Source organism: Danio rerio, chromosome 16, assembly GCF_052040795.2.
Source record: "Danio rerio strain M-AB ecotype USA chromosome 16, GRCz13ab, whole genome shotgun sequence".
Taxonomy (NCBI): Eukaryota; Metazoa; Chordata; class Actinopteri; order Cypriniformes; family Danionidae; genus Danio; species Danio rerio.
Window position 1 is genome coordinate 11891247 of NC_141036.1, and position 15266 is coordinate 11906512.

Here is a 15266-nt window from a genome sequence, read left to right on the forward strand (position 1 = left end):
ACATTAAACCTTTAAGAATCTTTGCATTAACGAAGATGCAAGCTGATGTTTCTTATTTTAATTTATGCCTCAAAACATCTCAATGATACATAAGCAAAACCTGGATATATGAGGTAATGTAAAGTAAAAATTTTACATAATTAAAACATTTTTGCTACTTTACACTACTTTTATACTCTATACTGTACAACTTTCTAACTATGAAGCACTTGAAAATATCACTGGGAGAACATTCATTTATTTAAGGTCATATATTACATAATTGCTTAAAGTGAGATGTTTTTTTCATTGTATCAGATGTGGTAGAAATATAGTGAGGGGTCTTTGAATTTTGATTTGGACCATGAAGGGTCTTGAGGTAACAAAACAATGTTGAGAACATGCATCACTAGGTGGCGCAGTGAGCTCTCTCTTCATTCTGTCTCAGCAGTCTCTGGATAAGCAGTTTATCATTAACTGAAAACTGAAGTAAATAGTTCAGGTGGCTTGAGCTGACAGATGAGAGATCGATCATGATGGTTTCGCATGGTTTAATCTGGACACTGTGGATGGTGGCCTGTTTTGGTGAGTCCTTTAACAAATTACGAATGTTGATTATTGTATTTCTATTTAAAGAAACTAAAGGTCTTAGCTAGTTCAGTCTTTTTATGTTTACATATTAATGATAAAGCCTAACTGTGCATGTCATTGCATATGGTTGTTTTTCTTACTTGTCTTCTCTATTTATTTTAATTTTATACCTGTATTTTTTTTACATTTTTGGACACAGAACAATGTTTGGGCCAAGATCTTCAGTTTCCTGAGCTGAATAATGGAGCAGTAGGAGGAAGTGTAAAGTTCACCCCTAATAATCCACCATCAACAGCGATCAACCAATTTACCTGGCAGTTTGAAACAATTCTTATAATGACTGGAAAGCCTGATTCACCCACAGTATCCTCAGAATATCAAGACAGAGTCTTTTTGGACAAAAACACACTCGCTCTGGAACTCTGGAATCTGACTTTCAGGGATTCAGGATCATACAATCTGTCTGTGAATACTGTTAATGGCGATGAAATTAGAGAACAAACTTCACTACAGGTGTATGGTGAGTGTGTTGCTTGTGATTGCCACAAACTTATTTTAATTTTAATTTAAAAAAAACTTATCGGTAACAGTTTACAATGAATACATGAATAATGATATATTATAATGTAAACTAATCATTAGTTTATTACGAAGTAATGATGAGTTAAGGTATGCACTAATCATGAATTACCTTTAACTATAACATAATTTACATGAGTTCATGTGTAAATAACATGTTGTTAATTAATGTATTAATAATCATTTAAGTTTAAGCTAAATGTAACCAACATGAACTCATGAGCTGGTAATGTATAGTTATATCATGACTTTACTTGGAGGGGCACATCACTATTAACTCATCCTTAACTACTCATGAACTCCTGTTCATGTTGATGTTGACAGAATACTTATCTGGTGTTATTCAGTGTAAACTCACTAGTTGGACGTGCATAAGGAGTTCATGAGTAGTTAAGAATGGGTTAATGATGATGGCCCCTCCAAGTAAAGTCACAACATAATTATAGATTAACATATCATGAGTTCATCATGGTTAAATTAAGCATAAACTAATGTGGTAATTAATACATTAATTAACAAACAATCATGTACTAACAAGTAATTAAGGTAGCCATCATTCACACATGAACTCATGTGACTCATGTTGAAGTTAAAGTTAGTTATTTATTAGTGCGCACCTTAACTCATCATTAATTCATAATAAAGTAATGTTTAGTTTACATATTAATACACAATTATTTATGTACTGTAATTGTAAAGTGTTACCAACTTATCTCTATGAGTACTGTGAACTTATTCCATTTAAGTTGAAGCAATGAGGCATTTAATTAACTCATAAGCTTTAACACTGAGTTCAGAACTCTTTTCAAATAAGTACAATTAACTTTCAGTCAATTTTGAGTTAACCACACTCATTTCATTTGATAAAGATGACTGTTCACAGTGAATAAAATTGTATTTAAATTTCTTTTTTATTTACTATGTCTCAAATGTAATTTAACTAATTGACTCAATATTACTTAAATTCAAATATATCCTAATGCAAATACTACTAACTTAAAAACTCTTTATTTTTGAGTCAAACTGGGTCTTTAGCTTCTAACTTTTAGCTTTATTTTAAAATATTTAAACGCATAAAAATGTCATACATGCTATCTAATGTCTTTTATTTCGTACACAATCATTGCTTTTTAAGTATCTGCAACTGTCTTGATAAATGTCACATAGTTAAAAATATAATTGTGAAAATTCTGGAAAGTTTTTGCAGACAAAAAAAAACTTTTTTTCAACAGTTTATCTGAACTGATTTACAAAACCAAAATAATGTAATTTAAGGCAGGGACTTTATAAAGAAGTGTTATTAAATTACCTAAATTACTATTAAAAAATAAAAAGTAATCCCTTACTTTACTTGTTCAGCAAACAAGTCATTTAATCACAGTAATTAATCTCTTTGTAGTTGTTTCTAGTCAGACAAACCTTTTCCTACGATGGTTGAATTTGCAGTTTTTTTGAAGTTTTCTTAATTTAACTATACACTAGAGAAAGGGATGCCCAAACCAGGCCCCGTGAGACGAAGTTGTCCCACAGTAACCTTTGATCTGGCCCTCTATCCCATCTGAGAAGAGAGAGAGAATGGGGAGTTTTGGCAGGAATGCCTTTAACAGAGTTAGCTATTTCAAATTTTACATAACTTTTTTTTCTTAACTGTAACTGAAATGAAATGTTTTTAATTAATTGTTGTGAATGAATCACAATAAAAATGAAGGATAGTGACATTGCAGAAGACATTAGCAAGCAAATCAAGGCAACGTGTATTTTTTAGTGTTAGAAATGGGATTGTTCGTGTTTTTTATAGTAAGTTGTTTATTATAAAATGTACAAAATATTATAATTATTAACACAATTAAAGTATTATAAATTTAATAAATTATAGTATTAATTAAATTGTATAATGAATTATATTAATTAAATCGGAAATTACATTGACAGCTTTACAGTTTGGTATATTTACCTCCAGCCCACCACCCTCAATCAAGCTTAGATTTTGGCCCTTCATAAGAAAAGGTTTGTTCACCCCTGCACTAGAGCAAGCATGAACAATTTCATTAGGGACCATATGTTCAAACATAAATAAGCTTTTTTTGTCAATGTCTTTACCATCCTGAACTATGTCACGTTAAAACCAACGCAATCTCATGGCAATTCGTAACTCTTAAATTTAGTGGCTAATTCGTACGATTTAATTCATACAGTTTAGTATGATTTGCTCATCACCCAATGACGATTGGGGTTAGGGGTGGGGTTAGGTGCCTCGCCTCCTTTTTAAAATCGTACAATTTCGTACGACTGAAATTGTACGAATTCGTACGAATTAGCCACTTAATTGGCAAAACGTAAAATACTTACGTTTTCTCATGAGATCAGGCTGGTTAAAACAACACTTTTGATCACTGGCACCACTGGCTTAGTCTATATACTGTAATACATCCTGAATGCTAATAAGGTTTACACAAAATTATTTCCATGTAGTGGCCTGAAAAATATTAGTCCTTTTCTCCCACAGAAATAATATCTGATGTGACACTTACTGGTCCACAAGAAACATTAATTGAGGATGAATCATCTGCTAACATCACCTCTAAGGGAAGTGGCAACATCACCTCTGTGGAGTGGATGAAGGATAACAGTCCTCTGTCTTCTAGCAGCAGAATCATCTTCTCATCTGATAACAGATCAGTGTCCATTAGTCCAGTGGAGAGATCGGACACTGGAGAATATCAGTGTACATACAGTAACCCTGTCAGCTCTGAGACAGCAAAACACACCCTGATTATCAACTGTGAGTATCTCAACATCAGAGCTGATGAAATCTAGACATTCTTCAGCTCTCAGTTTGTTCCTCTAACAGTGAGTCTCTTGTCTGTGTTCTAGATGGACCAGATGGTGTTTCTATTGAGGGTCCAAATGTGGTGGATTTAGGGGTTCAAATATTTCTATCTTGTTCTGCAAAGTCTGAACCTTCTGCTTCATTCAGCTGGACGTTTAATGGGTCAGACACTGGTGTGACCACAGACAAATACACCATTGATAAGACTGACTTCAACAACAGTGGAGAATACATCTGTACAGCCTTTAATAGAGTCACAAACAGAAGAGAATTGAAAACACATGCTTTACTAGTTCAAGGTAAGCAGCTACAGCTAATTCTAAATGTATTTTCAAATGTATTTTCATAACCACTGACTGCTTTGATCTGAATTTACTATTTTTTTAAAAGAAGCATTGTTTTCATTTATTTAAAAGTGCCCTATGAAGAAAATCTGAGCATATCTAGTTTCACTTGAACAATAAGAGTTCAGAACATGAAAATGGCCATACTATGAGTCTCAAATGCCTTTGATTTCTAATTATCATGTAAATTCCAAGAACGTAAAAGAAACAGGCCAATTAGAACACAGTACAGACTAGTTATGCTGCTATTCATTAGCATGCCCTCAAAATTTGCCTGTACTTTAGGTTGCATTCTACATCATTTGGACTTACACGAGCAGCTGTATCATCAGGGGACGAGCAGCCTAAACACAGACTGATATGTTGCACATGGGTTGATTAACATTTTAGCATGCATTCCATGAAAGAAGCTTAACATACTCTGCCATTTTTGATAAGATTGATAATACAAACACATATTTGAAAACTGCTAAGGGTCTATTTTTATATATTCATAAATATAACAAAACAATATTTTATTTTAAAATTAGTAAAACAGACAGGAGTTTTCCTGTGTCTTCTGTCAACATGACTGGCAAACAAGTAAAAAAAAAAACTGCTGAATCTCTGCGAATATTTGCTTCACGACAGAAACACCTGCATAAAGCCTGAAATGTGTATCTTTAATCGTGGCAACTCTTTTTAAAAACAGATGTTGTTTGGTTAATGATTCTTATGAAACAAATAATTCAAGTAAAAGTGCATAATTCTCCAGTTTGAGCTGCACTGCTCAGCATATATATGTACACCCCTCACAAATCTATCTTTTAAATTCATATTTTTATGGGAAGATATACAATATTATATTTGTGCATATACATTAGATTAGTTAGAGGCCAAATCTGGAGCTTAGCAAACAAAATATCTTACAATAACAGTCCAATTTATATGTTAGAAAAATATTAAATACAAATTTAAAAAAGAGGGGGAAAAAGATTTTTAATTTTAAATTTTGTAGTTTGACTTTTTTTGCAATATTAAGCTTGACTTAAATTGTATTATCTTTCAATTTATAAATATATTTGGTGAATAAAATATTAGTTTAATAAATATATATGTTTAATAAATCTGTTTTGTTTAAATGCACCAAAATACACAGCCTATATTCACTGAGAAATTGATAAAATTATTAATTTTCAAAATGGAGTCTACTTAATTATGCTGAGCAATGTATTTATCTGCTCATTAGTTCCTGCCTTCCACATTCAAACACATACATGACGACAGCCTGTTTGAATTTTAAATGCCCACAAATAAACCCAGGACCTCTGTGAAGAAAGTTCATTTCATTTTTATAATCAGGAATAAATTGGCATTATGCCTTATATGACTTCATGAGACCACTGCGATCGGACACTGCTTTATTCAGAAGGTGCAATTTTTTAATTTATTTATTAATTTATGTTACCATAGTTGAACCAGTCAAAAGTTTGAAACAAATCTCTCTGAGTCTGCAATTATTTGAGCAAAAATAAGCTGTAAAATTAAATATTGTTAAATATTATTGAATTAATTGTTTAAAATGGTAATTATTCTCTTGATCATATCTTTCATCACCACCTCAGTGTCTAAAAATCATTCACAAAGTATTCTAATATGCTTGATTAATGCACAAGAAAGACCTTTTATTGTAATTATTTATTGCAAACACGTGCAAACTCAACACAGAAATGCTTCCTGGCCCAGCGAACTTGGCGGCATGCAGTCAAACCACAAAGTAAACCCCGTTGTGTTAAATTTGACAAATGAAGTATGATTACTTTGTACATGTTTATGTATGCATCTATAAGTACATCTATCTGTATGTGCGTGTATGAATGAGAGAGCAAGTGCTGAGAACTGCTCAGTGCTGAGCTCATTAATATTCATCACCTATCCAAATATGGTCAATAAGGACCTTCTGATCCTAGAGGTATTTTATGGGGCAATAAATGAGCATATAAAATGGATTCTGGAGAATTTTTGAACTTACCCACCTACACCCCAAACCAAAAAAAAAAATTGTTGAATGAACATGATTTAATTGTGGCACCCTTTATGCATCTAATCCAATCAAGTAAACCTGAACTGCTTTGAACATGTTGTATGAACACAAAGCACATTTGTAGATAACAAATTAAACAAACAAATTAAACAAATTTCTTCTTTAATATTCTGATACAAAATGTTATATAATATCCAAAATTGTAATATGTAATATAAAATGTATAAGAAACATTTAGCCAACAAAATAACTTTGGCTCTTAAGAAAACATCCACAAGCAATACCTGTAGAACGTTAACATCATTTTTTTTTACCAATTAAGTTTAAACAGCTTTCTTCACTTTGGTACTCCTATTCAAAATTTAAAAGTATAAAATGTATAGGAAACATATAGCCAACAACATAACATGCATAACATTCAAGCTCTTGGGAAAACCAATTCCCAAACTGTGCCGAAAACACGCGGTGATACTTCTTTTTGTTGTTTTCGTATGGTGACATCCAAACGCACTATCACCACCTACTGATATGCGCGAAGTGACTCTCCAGAGTGAGAGTTGTCGATTTGAAGCGTCTCAGTCTCATTGAATCAACATGTTCTGATCAAATTCATTTGATTATTTCTTGATTCAGTTTCAAATAACATGAATTAATCATTTAACATACGTAAACTTGATTTGTTCTTTTCAATCTGACAAATTTTTATTTTGTAAATCCAATACATGCCTAGTTGATTTTTTTGAGTGTATGTAGATATCAGTGAATAATTTAACTTATTGATTCAATGCACTAAATGGCACTTTTAATTCTAAGAAAAAATATACTGCTTTCTATATTACATGTAATTACTTTATGGTTTAATATCTTTTTTAAACGTTTTGATGAAAATTTAAATGTATAATGTCGTCTTTTTGTTGTGTATCTGTCTTAGCTGGAGGTGGAGGACTGTCAGGAGGAGCAATAGCAGGGATTGTCATTGGGGTTTTAGTTGCAGTTTCAGGCATTTGTGGCCTGATTGTCTATTTAACAAAAACCAACAAAATGTGAGTAATCTGACGCATCATTTAGTTTGTAATCACTGCCTCCAGATTTTAAATTTACATAATGCCAATGAATGTTTTGTTTCTTTAGATCAACCACACATGACTGCATTCTGACTGAGTCTAAACAGTGCTTCATTTGTGGATGAATAATTGACGTATTAAGATGGCAATTACAATAGAGATAGCCTTTATTTTTTGGAGCAGCAAGGGTGGTCACACTTTATTTTGATGTTCCGTTTGTTAAATTTAAGTTACATCGCATTTACATTTACATGCCAACTAATTCTTATTGGATTAAGTATTAAGTTGGGGTTAGGGTTAGGATTAGTGTTAGTTGACATGTACTTGGAAAGTTTCTTATAGTCAGTTAAATGTCTGTTGAAGGAGCAGTATCAGCAGATATTAAGGAGACAGTACTAATACACAAATGGACCATCGAAATAAAGTGTTACCGCAAGGGTCTGTGGCTTAAAAAAGTATAATGGATATAACATGAGATGTTTCAGAATGTCATATAATTGTCATGACTTTCAGATATTTAGGAAAGTCAAAGTTTACATTGCACTGATAGTCAATGTTAGTCTTATTTGTTGTTGAAGTCAAGGTTTTGACTGCAGTTAAAAGTACAACAGTATAGGAAAAGTACAGACAGAACAAAAAATGTACACATTTATTAGTAAAGTAGCATTCCTGAAAAAAAAACTACTTGATTACAGCAATTTGATTATTTGTAGTTTTTTCACACCTTTTTTTTTTTTAAATATTGGATATTTCAAACAATAAAAAAAACACATTGAAAACTACAGTATTACTGTAATAAACTTTTTTTTTTTTTTGCTTTTTTGGGGAATGAAGAAATGTACAAAGTTAAACACCATGTTTTAACAAAATGTCATTGTCTTTACACTGCAGCCCAAAGCTAAAGAGAGAAGCACAAAGAAGTGAAGGTGCAGTATGTTTGCTATTATATAATGTCTACATTTGTTTAAAAATAGAACTTTAGCCACTACTGAAACTGTTGATTGAGCTAAATTTCTCTCAGTCTCTAACTCAATGAATGTTTCTTTCTTTAAGCACCAGCAAAAAGCAAAGAGAAAACCGTGAGTGACTTTGTATTTTTATTGCAACCACATTTTCTCCAGAGGCCAAATTGAATGCTGTTGTTTGACTGACATAATAAACACTTACAGGAACAGCACCTTTCAGTAATAGTATATGGAATTCAGTCATTCATTCTGTTATCTTAGTGTTATCTTAGAGGAAATTAAAGTTGATTTTACAAAGTTGAGATGGATGTATTTTACAGTCTGCTCAAATGGACTTTAAACTTTTACAAACTACTTTACAAAGACGTGCCTTGAAGACAGAATCTGACCTATAGATACTGATAAAAACAAAACTATGATTGCCACAGCACACAGCATGCCTTCTGTTTCATGTTTTACATATCAACAACATGAACACTGTATTCATCATTATTGTGCCTGACATTGTGATTATAATTAAACAAAAATCTGTTTGTAGGACTCAACCTATGTAAACATCCCTGGTCACCAGATGACTAGAGGAGGTGAAACGGCTCAGGGGAAGGGCGGTGATTCTGCAATATATATGAATATGAAAACAGATCCAAATAGTAAAGAAGATGAGTATGTAAATGTAAAACATGGAGTTCCAAGCAGTCAAAGGTGAGCAGGTAGATTCAATTTCATGACGTTAAACTTCAGTCCTGCCTATTGTAGAACATCATGCTCAGTGGTGGAAAGAGTACTGAAAAAGCATACTTAAGTAAAAATACCATTACTTACCTAAAAATGTAGAGTGAGTAGAGTAAAAGTACCTGTTGTAAATATTACCCAAAGTAGGAGTAAAAGGTATCTCTTTTAAAAGTACTCATGAGTAGTGAGTATTATGCTGTTAAAAGTTGATGCATCTACATGTAATTTGTGGATGTGTGTAAACGTAACATTCTGTAGTGCATTTAATTATTGCCCAGCAGGCACACAATGCAATAAAATGTTAATATATAGGTTAGATTTAGTTTGTGATGTCAGGTGACCAAAATTCAATGTCTAGCTAGCATCTAAGGACAACATTATTTTGATGTCCAATAATGACATCAAATGACGTTGATATTTGGTTGATTTTAGGTTGTTAGAAAGTGACCAAAATCCAATGTTGAGCCAACATCTTATGCCAACATCCTATTGACGTCAAATACTGACATTTATTCATCAGTTATGGCAACCAAAACTCAACATCTGATAGACGTCATAGTGGTAATGTCAACACATTGTCAAGCTGCAACATCATAAAAAGTTGATATTTGGTTGGTTTTACGTTGGACATTGACATCGGGCTGACGTTGAGTTCTGATGTAAACCCTATTTTCATTTCCAAACAAAATGCAGCATCTAGACGACGTTAGGGTACAATTTCAATCTGACATCATGTTGACGTCTTGTGTCTGCTGGGTTTTTAAGGCCATTTTGGTCATCATACAGTAAATATCCATCACTTCTCATCAGTGACATGCATCTAAACCAAGGGTGCCATACTCGGTCTTGGAGGGCCGGTGTCCTGCAAAGTTTAGTTCCAAACCCAATTATACACACCTGGGCTAGCTAATCAATCTCATACTAGGCTTTCTAGAAACATCCGTGCAGGTGTGTAAAATCTGCAGGATATTGGCCCTCCAGGACTGTGTTTGGGCATCCCTGATCTAAACAGTCTCTAAGTTAATGCGTGTAAAGATTTTGAACATCTTCTTGGACACTTTTAATGCTTCCAAACAGTTTGCTGCAATGTAAAGTGCACATTTCTTGAGGTACTGTAGTTCATTATGATGAAATTTACCTTCTATGTGTGATTTGATTGGACGGGAATTACAGGACTGATTTTTCTAATTTCCATAGACAAGAAAAAATTAAGTAGTGACTGCAGGTTGAAGGAAAGTAGTGGAGTAAAAGTAAAGATACAGCACTACAAATGTACTCAAGTGAGAGTAAAAGTACACATTTTTAAAACTACTTGGTAAATTACAATTTAAATTGAGAAAAACTACTCAATTACAGTCATTTGAGTATTTGTAATAAGTTACTTTACACCACTGATCATGCAACATGAATGTTTTGAATGCAACACAAAATGTTAACAAAATACTGTAGTCTTGCAGTAAATCGGAAATAGTGTAGTTACTGGTATGTACATACTGTATAATGTCCCCATTTAGTTACCAAACACTCTTTTTGTGTGCAGGTGAAAAAATGAAGATAAAGATACCAAAATTCTACATCTGCTACAAGATGGACTGAGTGTGTGTGTTAAAGGTGGCAACCTGTATATATGTCATATTACCAAAATACCTTTTGATTTTAACTTGTGTTTCACACTGGAAAATGAGATCAAGGCCACAAATATTTCTAATAAAAAAAAAAAATTCGCCATCAGCCATATGCAGCCATGCTAAGATTCAAAACCTCTCGTTTACTCGAAAAAACATTACAAACTAAATTAGAACAAATTCCAATACAATAGACTGCTGTACTTGCAGGTGATATACAATAAAATAGAAAGCACATGACATACTTTTTACATACTCCTAAATGCTTCTTATTAAATGTTTATTTACAGTTTTTAAATCGCTTGGTGTAATTTGCTATTAAATACTGTTAGCTACTATTGCTTCAACCAAACAGTTTCTCTGAAATGATCAGCCATATCTTCACCGTGCTTGCACTGGGCTAATACATACATAACACAATGAGCTTATACTTAAATCACTTTTAGACCTGAACACAATGTCACCTAGAGATAATAAAGAAGGAAGTAGTTTTGCTTTATCATAAACAGCATGTTGTGATAATAATATTTATATACTTATAAAAAAGTTGTATTATCTAAATATTAAAGTATATTGTTTATCATCTTTCCAATTAATACGATATAACTACTGTCATGTTATTTAAAATTCAAAAACAAAAACAAAAAATTGTTAAAGAGAAAATAAAGTGTAAAATATCTTTGTTGTCATTTCTATTCTGTGTTTTGAGTATTTAATGCCAAACTGTTTCTTTTTTTCCATAATGGTGTGTTAAATGATATAAATTTATCAGAACGTGTATTGAAGAAGTGGTGATCATGACTCTCAGAGTTTCACTTTTACCATTTATCCTGTGTTTTGTTGAACACAAAAGAAGATATAATTTTTTGAGCGAACAGTGACTTAAATTGTAAGATTTTGAAGCATTTTGAGTATTTAATTTAATTTAATAGGTCAGTATAAATAATGCATCATTATTCTAGCTTTATTTAAAAATATTGGGAGTTACCTTTGATCTGGTTCATTTATTCATTTGTTGCCCCAACAATGATCATTAATGCAGTAAAAATATGATAAGCAACATAACATTTTTACACTGTGTTACATCTGTCCTCTGATGAAATACCTGGTTAAAGGTTTTGCGTCATTACTTAGGTTATATCAAAGCCATCTCATGGAAATTCATAACTTCTTGATTTTGTGGCTAATTCATATAGTGGCTTACAGTATTTGTATGATCTCATACATTTTATTATGATTTGCTCATCCACTATGACAGTTGGGTGTAGGGGTGCGGTTTGGCATGCCTCCTTTTAAAATCTTGAATTTTTGTACGACTGAACTTATATGAATTCATGAAAATTAGCCATTAAACAGAATGTAAAATAGTTACGTTTCCTTAAGCTCAAATCATGTTCACAGGAGCACTTAGATGGAGCAGTGAGATTTCAACTCTTGTATTTTATATTGGACTTTGCTGTGGATGATCTTGGGTTTTGTAGAGACATTTTAGTAATTCAATTTTGTGTTGGCCTACTATTAATTTTAACTCCATGAAAAAAATGTGCCAATGTCCAATTTTTATTTTTGCTGGGCAAGTGCCTAAATTACTTGGCAGTTGTAGCTTCTTGATGTTTCTAAATAATGTAGTAAATTTTAATAATTACTTGGTTTATATAGAATACTTTATTTCATTTTTTCCATTGGTTAATATTTAGGTCAAGATCTGCCGTTTTTCTGAGCTGACTAATGAAGCGGTAGGATGAATTGTGAGGTTCACCTGTGATAATCCACCATCCAAAGAGTTTTTGCAATTACTTGGCAATTTGGAACAATCGTTATATTATCAGGATGACCTGATTTACCCGTAGTAGTTTTACCGTATAGAGTAAACAATACTAGTGTGAACTCATTTTATTTGCTGAAATGAACTGCCTTAAACTGAGCATAAAAGGTGTAGCTGAAGGTGCTGGACAACATGGTTGAGAATCCACGTGCAGCTTTAAGAAGAGCTTTAAGTTGATCAGCCTGGTTTTAGAGAGTGTTTGGCCACTTCCAGGCTAACTTCCTGCCATTTCCAGCCTGGTCTTAGCTGGTCAGGCTGGAATATGACTTGCTAAAACCAGCTACAACCAGCTTGACCAGCGTGGTTTAAACTGGACATAGCTGGTTTGGCTGGGCTCCCAGCCTGGTTAGGCTGGTCAAGTTGGTTTTAGCTGGCCAGCCTAACCAGGCTAGGAGCCCAGCCAAACCAGCTATGTCCAGTTTAAACCAGTCTGGTCAAGCTGGTTGTTGCTGGTTTTAGCTAGTCATATTCCAGCCTGACCAGGATCCACATGCATTTTTTTTAAGAAGTAAGTCAGGCAGGCAATGGTCAGACACAGGAGCAAAAGGGTACATGCAAGAGAATCCTGAAGTGTAGTCAGGTTACAGGCAAATTATCAATGTAGGCAGCAGATATCATAAACAAAAGACCTAAGCAAGGGTCAAACAGAAAGGCTAAGCAATAAAAACTGTTTTGTAATATTACAAGGTAATAACCAACAAAACTCACCAATGTGACTAAGGCCCCGTTTACACTAGTGCGTTTTAGTTTGAAAATGCATAAGTTTTGCTACGGTTACGCCATCCGTCCACACTACGCCGGAGTTCTCGAGCGCCGAAAACGGAGCTTTTTGAAAACGCTGGAGATGCCGTTTTCATTCTAAAACGCTGCTGCTCCGTCTTAGTGTGGATGGGGAAAGACGGAGACATCTGAAAACGGAGGCGGGGCTGCAAACGTTCGCCTATCTGATTGGGGCTTTTCCTCAATATTAAGTAGCCCACACACACAGTTCAGTCTCGCATCCTCTTCTTGTAAGTTAAGACTTCGCAAGTTTGATCAAGGCTGCAGTCTCTTCTTCTCAGTTTGATATGGAAAACAGACTATACCGAGGACACGGGTAAATCTTCAAAGGGAACAGTGTACTTTATAACTTCATTCACATCACCTTGGCTACGTTGTTTCACTTTCTCAACAATAAAATGTAAACATGATTTAAGGAACTGCCTATTTTCTTTTTAATATTAGCAACTTAACAGACAGCAGAAATGTTGAGGAGTCGTGCTGCATATATGAGTGTCATCTTCACTGTGTGGATATTTATAACAAAACGGAGCCTATAACAACTGCCTCCTTTCAAATTCAGTGAAAATACGAAACACACCCTCTCTTTTGCTGAATATCAGTTTTAATAATCGATAATTATAAAAGTATAACATACAATAAGTTTATACATTGTAGGAAATAAAGACGAGCGATCAGTCAATGTACCTGGATTAATCATTAACTTATCTTTGCGCTTAACCAAAACATGTTACCCGTGAACAAGTAACTTAATAGATTCCAATGACCAAAGTCAGGGAATTGCCCTATGTCGTTAGATAAAGACAACAACATGAATGAAATATCACGTTTAGCAAATATAGTGAGTTTAGATCCAGCGGGAGATGCGTGATGAGCAGTCCGACAAGCAGAGCTCTCATCTGGGTAGAAATGCTGGAGCGCTTGCCCGAGAGTGTGTGTGTGGTCACGTGATGTGCGTTTTCAGCGTTTTGGTGTGGACGGAGAGCTGTTCAGAAACGCTGGGTAAAACGCGAGTGTGGACGCGGATCGTTTTCATTCTATAACGCCGTTTTAAAACTAAAACGCACTAGTGTAAACGGGGCCTAAGTGAGCAGTCTATATAGACTGAGCAAGTCCTTGAGCAGCTCCCAGCTGTGTGTGTGTGTGTGTGTGTGTGTGTGTGTGTGTGTGTGTGTGTGTGTGTGTGTGTGTGATCATCAGAGAACCGGAACAGGTGTGTGTGGGGTGCATGACAGGATTTGTAGTTCATATAATGACAGGATTGTAGGTGAAGGTGAATGTTTACCAGTTGTAGCGTACAGTCCACAGATAAAATTACTTATTGGTTTTATTAAACCCTCTTGCGTGGGTTTTACGACTCCTGGCTCCACAAGGTCTGGGTATCCGCGACACCTTACATATTCCAGAGCCACCTGGAGAGATAGGCCGGGAGCTTTAAAGACATTCCTTCCTTACACACATACACACATCCCCACACCCACAAGGACACTAGTCCAAAGAGAAATTGACTGAGAAACCAGGGACCAGCACAGAACTAAAATGTTATGTTTGCAAACTTTGTATCTCATTTTGACCTTTCCAACCTGTACAACCCCTCCAGGAATTGAGTTTGACACCCCTGCTTTAGGCCTGTTTAGAGCATAAATAATGTAAATGTGTGGGAATTATATTGATGTGTTTTGATGCGCTTTCATTGTTGATGTACTTGTCTATGTCTGACACCGATGAGATTCTGCTGACATTTTACAACACATGATGCGTAGAGTATGATCATAATCACCACTGCTTACATTATTTAATTCCCTGCATTAAATGCCTCTCTGCATGCTTTGGGCGGACACTCAAATTTGCATACGAGCAGCCTCGAGACAAAGGAAGGTTTCGCGCTCAAACTTTGCCCTGAAATCATTGGTCAAGAATGCTGAACGG

The 15266-nt window shown here is 34.3% G+C and overlaps 1 protein-coding gene across 3 annotated transcripts in view; it reads left to right on the top strand.

Annotated features, from left to right (window-relative positions):
* The first annotated feature begins 407 nt into the window (after window positions 1-407).
* Window positions 408-15266, top strand: part of zgc:198329 — a 43579-nt gene continuing 28720 nt past the window's right edge. Inside the window, 9 exon segments of one of the 3 annotated variants that reach the window (NM_001444215.1) lie at window positions 497-564; window positions 770-1090; window positions 3656-3931; window positions 4024-4278; window positions 7278-7389; window positions 8302-8336; window positions 8464-8489; window positions 8914-9085; window positions 10648-11425. In NM_001444215.1, the coding sequence (NP_001431144.1) occupies window positions 516-564; window positions 770-1090; window positions 3656-3931; window positions 4024-4278; window positions 7278-7389; window positions 8302-8336; window positions 8464-8489; window positions 8914-9081 (1242 nt within the window). In that variant the 5' untranslated portion in view covers window positions 497-515 and the 3' untranslated portion in view covers window positions 9082-9085; window positions 10648-11425. 3 annotated transcript variants of the gene reach the window in all.